The sequence below is a fragment of the Schistocerca gregaria genome, chromosome 3 (assembly GCF_023897955.1).
Source record: "Schistocerca gregaria isolate iqSchGreg1 chromosome 3, iqSchGreg1.2, whole genome shotgun sequence".
Lineage (NCBI taxonomy): Eukaryota > Metazoa > Arthropoda > Insecta > Orthoptera > Acrididae > Schistocerca > Schistocerca gregaria.
In genome coordinates, this window is record NC_064922.1 from 697,194,818 (window position 1) to 697,204,265 (window position 9,448).

Genomic DNA, 9,448 nt, shown 5'->3' on the forward strand with positions numbered 1-9,448 from the left:
AGCATCATCCGCGAAAAGCCGCATGGAACTTCCGACACTATCTACTAGGTCATTTATATATATATTGTGAAAAGCAATGATCCCATAACACTCCCCTGTGGCACGCCAGAGGTTACTTTAACGTCTGTAGACGCTTCTCCATCGATAACAACATGCTGTGTTCTGTTTGCTAAAAACTCTTCAATCCAGCCACACAGCTGGTCTGATATTCTGTAGGCTCTTACTTTGTTTATCAGGCGACAGTGCGGAACTGTATCGAACGCCTTCCGGAAGTCAAGGATAATTGCATCTACCTGGGAGGCTGTATCTAATATTTTCTGGGCCTTATGAACAAATAAAGCGAGTTGGGTCTCACACGATCGCTGTTTCCGGAATCCATGAGGACTACTACAGACTAGATTCTGGGTTTCCAAAAACGACATGATACGCGAGCAAAAATCATGTTCTAAAATTCTGCAACAGATCGACGGCAGAGATATAGGTCTATAGTTTTGCGCATCTGCTCGGCGACCCTTCTTGAAGACTGGGCTACCTGTGCTCTTTTCCAATCATTTGGAACCTTCCGTTCCTCTAGAGACTTGCGGTATACGGCTGTTAGAAGGGGGGCAGTTTCTTTCACGTAATCTGTGTAGAATCGAATTGGTATCCCGTCAGATCCAGTGGACTTTCCTCTGTTGAGTGATTCCAGTTGCTTTTCTATTCCTTGGACACTTATTTCGATGTCAGACATTTTTTTGTCTGTGCGAGGATTTAGGGAAGGAACTGCAGTGCGGTCATCCTCTGTGAAACAGCTTTGGAAAAAGGTGTTTAGTATTTCAGCTTTACGCGTGTCATCCTCTGTTTCAATTCCATCATCATCCCAGAGTGTCTGGATATGCTGTTTCGAGCCACTTACTGATTTAACGTAAGAGCAGAACTTCCTAGTTCCTAGGATTTTCTGTCAAGTCGGTACATAGAATTTTACTTTCGATTTCACTGAACGCTTCACACATAGCCCTCATTACGCTAATTTTGACATCGTTTAGCTTCTGTTTGTCTGAGAGGTTTTGGCTGCGTTTAAACTTCGAGTGAAGCTCTCTTTGCTTTCGAAGTAGTTTCCTAACTTTGTAGTTGAACCACGGTGGGTTTATCCCGTCCCTCACAGTTTTACTCGGCACTTACCTGTCTAAAACGCATTTTACGATTGCCTTGAACTTTTTCCATAAACACTCAACATTGTCAGTATCGGAACAGAAATTTTCGTCTTGATCTGTTAGGTAGTCTGAAATCTGCCCGCTTGGATTGAGTGAGGAATGAATATGCAAGAACGGAGATGGATGTGTTGGAAACAAACATACGATTGATACTCCAGCGCTGAGATGGTATGGACGCGTTCGACGGATGGAAGAACAAAATTGGCCGTAGTGTTTGCTTAACTGGTCTCCGCCAGGGAGAAGGAGCCGACGTAGACCGAGGGCAGCGTGGATGGGAACCATAGCCTAAGCCATGGGGAGGAGAAGATTGGAAATTTGTGGCATCTGAGAACAGGCAACTGGTTATAGTGGAACGCCTACTAAAGTAAATGGAAGTATCTTTCTGTGTCAATCCTATCCAATGTTGGGGAGTCTAAACTGTCACGTGGGTGTAGGACTTCTTTCGCTGACGGTTACTGGCAGCTGGGTGCCTGAGCTGTCTGCAAGTTAGTGTTAGTTGATGTACTAATTGTTCGGGTCGATATTCCCGTGTGCGTCTTTGGAATTTTGAGGGAAATCGATAGAACTGTCATTAGTAATTGAGGGATGAGATCTCCACCGTTGCGTGCTTACGGAAGGTGCGATGAGGAATGTGTTTTTTTCTAGAATACTTTACTGCAGAATCGACGTATTTTGTTATAATAATGAGCTACAGTAAGTTTACTTACTCATATTTTCCCATAGTTATTTAGGAGTCTTAAGGCGAGGCCACACACTTAATATAGGGGTGTAGCAATAGTTTATTTGTTTAAATATTGTCTTCTGCCTGCCAAAGGTTACGTCGTTCACAAATGAGCTCTAGTGTTAAAAGCGGAATGGTTGGGGAGAACGAAGAGTCAATTTCCTTTGGCACAAAGAGAAAGGGGGGAGGGGAGGGTAGCGCTTGGCGCTGAAACTGTTAGCAACGCTTATCTGCAGAGCTGTCAACCAACATCCGCTAGCGAACGTGTAGACGCCGGCTGTTTACGACCGGTTTGGCGTTATTAACGTGGACTGTAGGTCACTCCCTGAATGCTTGATTTAGTAGCACTGTCTTTTCTGACAGGATTCTGGTCGGTCGTATCAGAAATATTTACACAAACGTTGTTTCAATAATGGAAATTTCCCTACAATTGCTTGGAACGGATAGTGAACGGGCGTCGTGTTAGTTGTTCGATTTATTTCGGTCGCCTCTTTTTCGGTTTCGGCCACCTCTTTATGTGCATATTTATAGCACTGTGCTGTTTCTCAGACATAGGAATTACGCAGCCGACGGGTTTCAAATAACTGTTTGGCACAGTTTACCTAGGTTTCGACGCATACTAAGGGTGTCATCAGAACGAAATTTTGATAAATCGTAAATTTGCATTGAGAGAAATTAATGGCAGAATTTAAAGCAGCCGTGGTCAAGTCAGAAATAAAATAAAATAAGTTCAAGCCTTGTCACGTATGACTAGCTAGGAACAACATCTGACTGTGCTAATCCTTATAAATATCGTATATATGTGCGTTTTGGTTGAAAGTCTTGGACATCGGTAAAGCTGCAGTACACACAGAATTTTGCTACGAGATCACACTAGTATTTTACGAGTACATCATACATTTTATTGTAAGGGGCGCTCAAAAAGTTCCGTTTGAGGGCGTTACTGCACCGAGCATGGAAAGACGCGTGCCTTCAGTTTGGGTATATAAACACTGACGCGTAGGCAAGGGATTAGAGTGGCAATATTGTCCTTCCAACGTTCTTGTGGTAAAAGTGAAAAAGTGAACTACGGCGAAGTTATTATCTAATGCGTCCAAAAGGGACCAACGTAACGTTTTTATACTCTTGGTTGGCCAAGGACAAACACTGCTAGGCATCCATCACCATTGGTGAATGAATAGTGTCTATCAGCTGCAGAATGGAGCGCCAAGTTGCACTGTGGTCTTCACGACAATACAGGTCCCCACATCGCAAATGTCGTTACGCGTAAGTGAGCCAACTGTCGACAATACCCCATAATCCTGATCGCTCGCAATGCGATTATGATGCCATCGGTTGCCTAAAAGAGGCCTTGAATGGTTGATGATTCCTACCAGACGAGGATATGTGGCAGACTGTTATAAACTTCTTAACACAGCAAGTCACAGCAAGCTATTAATTTAGCCTCACACTGCATTGTCACAGTGTCTTACACCATAAATTACATTAATATTTCCAACCGTTTAGTATAATACGCCATTACGTCATTAAATTTGGTACTCACTGCATTGTCAAAGCGCACCATCATAAATTACGTTAATAGTTGCAGCCATTTTGCATAATATGCCGTGACATAGTTAATAAATAACGTCAAAGTGTCATATCTCGTAATAGTTGCCACCATTATGCCGAGAGCATCATGACGTTGATGTGACTTGATGTCGATGTGACGCAACACGACACTGATTCATGTGGCGTCGAGAGTAGTAGGACGAATCTCAGGTAAATGGAATAATAATAAATTTAATTTTTTGATCCCAAACAAACCAGATCATCTCCCTATAGCACACAGCACAAAACTGCTATCGATCACTCAACTGAGCTCGTTAAAGGATGTGGAGTGGGAGCGGCATTTTATACCTTAATGATCTAGGAAGGATGATGATGATGATGGTGGAGATGTTTGGTTTGTGGGGCGCTGAACCGCGCGGTCATCAGCACCCGTACAAAGCCCCAATTTTTACACAGCCCAATCTAATCACAGATAATGATGATGGTGTTGGAATAATGAGGAGAACACACTCAGTCGCTGTGCAGAGAAAATCCTCCAACCCGGTCGGGAATCGAACCTAGAACCCAGAGGCAGCAACCCTGTCAAGTAAGGGAGGAGGGAGGGAGGGGCGCATGGGTAGGATGGATGACCTCGCACAATTTCTTGGCTGGACAGTGGACAATTTGTGTAAAGGAAATTTCTTGAAGAAACACTCGTGCGATCAATCCCTGAATATTACTGAAGTGTGTAGGTCTCATACCAGCCAGAACTAACAGAGGATATTGAATACTTACAGAGAAAAGCAGCATAATGTTGTTTGATCCATGGCAGAGCATCACGGAAATGTTGGAGAAAATAATCTGGCAAACGCTAGAAGGTATTCGCCAAATACCCATTGAAACCCTACTTGCCATGCTTGAAGAACCAATATAAAATCGGAAATCCAAAAGTATACTTAATCCTCATAAGTCTCTCTCCAGTAGCCGCGAAGTGTCAGGCGTCGCAGTTGTGGACTCAGCGGCTGGTCCCGGCGGAGGTTCGAGTCCTCCCTTGGGCATGGGTGTCTGTGTGTTTGCCTTTAGGATAGCTTAGGTTAAGTAGTGTGTAAGCTGAGGGACTGACGACCTTAGCAGTTAAGTCCCGTAAGATTTCACACACATTTGAACATTTTGAAGTAGCGCGCATAAACATTCAAACAATCATTCTTCCCGGGCTACAAACGTAAATGAGAAGGGATAAAACTTAATATATGGTGCAGTGGTTAGCACCCTCTGCCATTCATTTCGCAGTATCTTTCAGAAATATATCTATATTGATGCTGACACGCACTTACGGCAAAGTACGAGTTCGCCTGAAAAAGCATGAGCCGATGCATTCTGCATGTCAACAGCACACCATTCATGAGGGTAGCTTGTTCATGTACCCGTTGATACTTCTGTCATTCTTTTACCGTCGTACGAAAGTGGTATTCCAATGCGACGCGTATGTCGCACCAGTCGCCATATTGGAATCACGTCTTTACAGGAACTATTACCATACGGTCATTTGTTCACCTATAGCGCGTCACGCTTCCCAGGCCCATGTGAATCTGTATCTCAAACAACACGTTGCACCCGTTCATCACTCCCTAAATGTGTCAGAAGGTCTAGAGGAACATCCCACATAAGTGTAGGTTCATAGGCGGTCACAGTTCACTTGAGCAAATCTCTGCTGAGAATACTTAGGCCCACACCGAGCGAGAAGTGCACGCCTTGGACCTGTCTTCGTTGAATCTCTGTATGAGTTGGCTGCTTTCGAGTAGTAAGGGATCCGCCTGACAATCAGTGGCCCGCGTAGTTCAAACCACGAGCGACCGGTGCCGCCATCTTCAGAGAACTGAAAATTTCAGGTTCATGTCTCTGATTCTGTTTTTCATGACCTCTAAAAGTACAGAACTGATAACAACTATTACTGAAAAGTTTCATCGTTTTTAAGTGAGCGTATTCCGCACATTTCTCCTTCCTTAGGAATGTAGTAATATGAACATCTTTGATGGAATCTATATCTATATTCATTTCTCCTACTTTAATACGACGTACAACAGCGATCTTACCTCCACTTTATCTCATTTATAAATCATTTATTATTTTCTGTGACAGAATGTATGTTTGAATATTTCGGTTAAGAAATCCTCCTTCATCCACTTTAATTTATTATTTACTCCACAATGCATTTCGTAGCCTGTGGCTTCATCATGTCTATTTTAGTGGAATTTCTAGTGCCAATTTTTTCGAGGCAGCCAAACAGTCTCTATATGCACCTAGTGCTGTATAGTGAGAATACAATTCTGATAAATCAAATGAAATCATATTAAGCACTGTGTGCACATGCCCACTGATCAGGCAGCACATTGTGGCCACTGTTCCACGTAAAACCGCCCAGGCGATAGCAGCGTAATCTGACGAGGAATGACAGCTACTCAGGCACACGCACGGTGGAAGTTGTCAGTAAGCGTGCTGTCCTTGTGTAGAATGGGGAAGGCGACGGGCAGGCCGCTGTGGCCGAGCGGTTCTAGGCGTTTTAGTCCGGAACCGAGCTGCTGCTACGGCCGCAGGTTCAAATCGTGCCTTGTGCATGGATGTGTGTGACGTCCTTATGTTAGTTAGGTTTAAGTAGTTCTAAGTCTACGGGACTGATGACCTCAGATGTAGTCCAGAATGAGATAGTCCAGAATGAGATTTTCAGTCTGTAGCGGAGTGTGCGCTGATACAAAACTTCCTGTTGTCAGATTAAAACTGTGTGCCAGACTGTGACTCGAACTCGGGACCTTTGCCTTTCGCGGGCAAATGTTTTACCATCTACGCTACCCAAGCACGACTCACACGTCCCGTCCTCACAGCAGATACTGGCAGAAGTAAATCTGTGAGGACGGGGCGTGATTCGTGCTTCGGTATCTCAGATGGTAGAGCACTTGCCCGCGAAAGGCAAAGGTCCCGAGTTCGAGTCTCGGTCAGGCACACAGTTTTAATCTGCCAGGAAGTTTCAAGTCCCATTTTGCTTAGCGCCTTTTGAGCTATTGATGGAGGGCGCTCTATGTATCGTAGTTTGACCGAGGGTAGATTATGATGGCCCGGAGGCTCGTCACGAGCATTTCAGTAACTGCACAACTTTTAGGGTGTTGGAGGAGTGCTGTGGCGAGTGTCTTCAACATGTGGTGAAACATGTCCAGACGTCCTGACGTGTGGCTAGCAGCCCTCGTTACAGATGGCGGATGTCGTAGGCTGATCAGGCTGGTAGAACAGGACAGGGGACTGTGCGGAACTAACATCAGACTTTAATGCTGGACAGAGTAAAACGGTGTCTGAACACAAAGTGCACCGAACACTTCTAACGGCGAGCCTCCGCATATATCAATGTTAACACCACCAATTCTGTAACTACGACTGAAATGGGCACGTCATCATCGGCACTTTACTTTCGAGCAGTGACAGAGCGTTGCAAGGTCTCATGAATCCGGATACCTTCTCCATCATGCCGATGGGAGGGCGCGAATCCGTCTTCTTCCAGGGGAACAGCTTCTTGACACTTGTACTGCGGGACGTAGACAAGCTGGAGGCGGCTGAACTATACTCTGGGGAACCTTCACGTGGAAGTCCATGGATTCAGTGAAGATCTTCTAAGGCACCATGACGGCCAAGAAGTATCGTACTCTGGTTGCGGAACATACACCCCTTCATGCAGATCATGTTTTCCAACTGCAGTGCCTTTTGTCAGTAAGACAGTGCGTCATGTCACATGTGATGGATTAGTGCGAGGAACACAGTGGCGTGTTCCAGTTGATATGCTGACGCCCCCCCCCCCCCCAACTCGTCAGATCTGGACTCGATCGAACACATCTGGGTTGTAATTGAACGGTGGCATGTGCGCTCAGATGTCGTACCAACGAAGTCCTCATTGCTTACATGCCGCGATGCATCGCCGCTGTTATCACTGCCAAAGGTGGACATAGTGGCTATTAAGTAGGTGGTCAAAATGTCCTGGCTGATCAGTGTATACTTTGTGTCTAGATGGAGTAAATCGGTATTAGAATGAACATGGAACCTCCACTAAAATACGTATGACAAGGAACCCGCAGGCTTCCAAATGTATTATGCAGTAGATAGTGTATCCAACTGTGTGGAGATGGTTTTGTTAATCCAAATATTTTACGAACAACAGACGCGACACAAGCGCCGATGCTGAATGAATTGTATTAGAAATTCAGGAATTTCCTCACTGCATTATTTTATATTTTGCAGAAATCCAACACCGAATGACGCGCCGGTTCATTGGCCAAGAGTAACGTCAGACGATGAGCTGGAGTTTCTGGACATTGGTGAGAAGTTGGAAGTAAAGAAGGGGCTCTCACAGAAGCGGATCGACTTTTGGAACTCACTTCCATTCTGAGAAAGACCGCACCGAACACTTGTAATGAAACTGATTGTAACAAACCTCTGATAATTTATGATTTTTTATTCGAAAGAGAAATAAAAAGGAAAAGAAAACCGTGACAGAAACTGCATACTACTCTCAGAAAGTAAAATGAATCCTTTATTCTTAGTATTCCTCCTGCGATCTGCTTTTTGGGTGCATTTTAACCATCAGCTGTTTTTGGCCCATCAGTCATCTACCGGTTTCGGTTATTAACTATCATCCAGGATGTAGGGTACAACAGATTACTTACAATCATCCCATATTCCTTTGAAGCTGGACACTATTGAAATTTTCCAGTGAAATTGTACAAACACATGGAATACTTTGTGTTAGGTGTTTGCACAATTTCACTCGATAATTTCGATATTGTTCAGCTTCAAATGAAGATGGAATACTGGATGCTTTTATCTAATCTGTTGTACCCTGTATCATGGATGATTGTTAATAATCGAAACCAGTAGATGAATAATGGGACAAATAAAGAGTTGATGGTTAAAATGGATTTTACTGCTGTTGAGCCTCACCTTACGGAAACATTTTCATTTATTGCTTGTTGACTAGCTAATCAGCGTGTTTTCTGCCCCTCAGATTTTGTGGATACTACACTTAGCTCATAATTTCAAAGTTGTTGCTTTGTTTGGATGAGTATGTTGTCTGATTCTTTTCAGGAATGTTATGCTTTGTATGGCCATTAAGTACAATAAATGCTGATCTCTTGATGTTGTACGTATTTTAAGTTTTCACTTCAAAAAAAGAAAAGAAAAAAAACGGTCGATAGCTCTACTAAAGTATTAAAATGTCAAAATCCTTCACATCCGTATTGCAGGGATAAAATCTGTCACACTAACGCACTAACAGCTACACAAGCAGTACTCGTGCGACGTACGGAGCCTCTAGATCTAACTACTGATTTCAGGTGAGGCCAGTCCTCTAATTCCATATCTCATTTCTGTAGTATGCCATTGTGGGCGAGATACGCACAAACAGAGACTAGCGCCCCAGTAGCTAAGAACAATAGAACTTTATTACGAAGAAATACAGAATAACTCAAGAAACTAAAACAGTCTGCGCGTAAAAGGAAAGTAAAGATCGTCCTGACTTAATAATGGTTTTTCGTAAACACATTAAGAGTTCTTGAATGTAAAAGCAGAGTACGCTCTCAGTCACTATTGAGACACACTGTCACAGGCTTTAGTAGCGCCATTGGCGATATCCCTGGCTTCACAGGCAAATACTGCGTTCTGACGAGTAGACCCGCTCCACTTGCGATGTGAAGACGACGATGTCGGGAACAGAATTCACAGTCACTGGCGAACTGCTGGCAGTGTCCTACAAATACTACCCGCAGGAGGAACACAGAGAAGTTGTCTTATGTCGCGTGGCTCATGAATGCGAGCTAGCGCTGGCTGTACTCTGTAGATGTGGGGCCCCTCATACATTGCATTCTCTGTCGCAGGCAAGATGGGTCACGAACTCACAGACTTCTGTTGTAAGATGCGTAGTTGTAACGTAAGCCAACAGCTGTATTCCACAGACATCTGGCCTACAGAA

At 44.1% G+C, this 9,448-nt stretch overlaps 1 protein-coding gene across 1 annotated transcript in view; it reads left to right on the forward strand.

Annotated features, from left to right (window-relative positions):
* The window catches only part of LOC126354702 (juvenile hormone esterase-like), a 127,278-nt gene extending 118,662 nt beyond the window's left edge, over nucleotides 1-8,616 (forward strand). The window contains exon 10 of the mRNA XM_050004521.1: nucleotides 7,723-8,616. Within this exon, the coding sequence (XP_049860478.1) occupies nucleotides 7,723-7,870 (148 nt within the window). The 3' untranslated portion in view covers nucleotides 7,871-8,616. The remainder of the gene's footprint in view (nucleotides 1-7,722) is intronic.
* The last annotated feature ends 832 nt before the right edge of the window (nucleotides 8,617-9,448 follow it).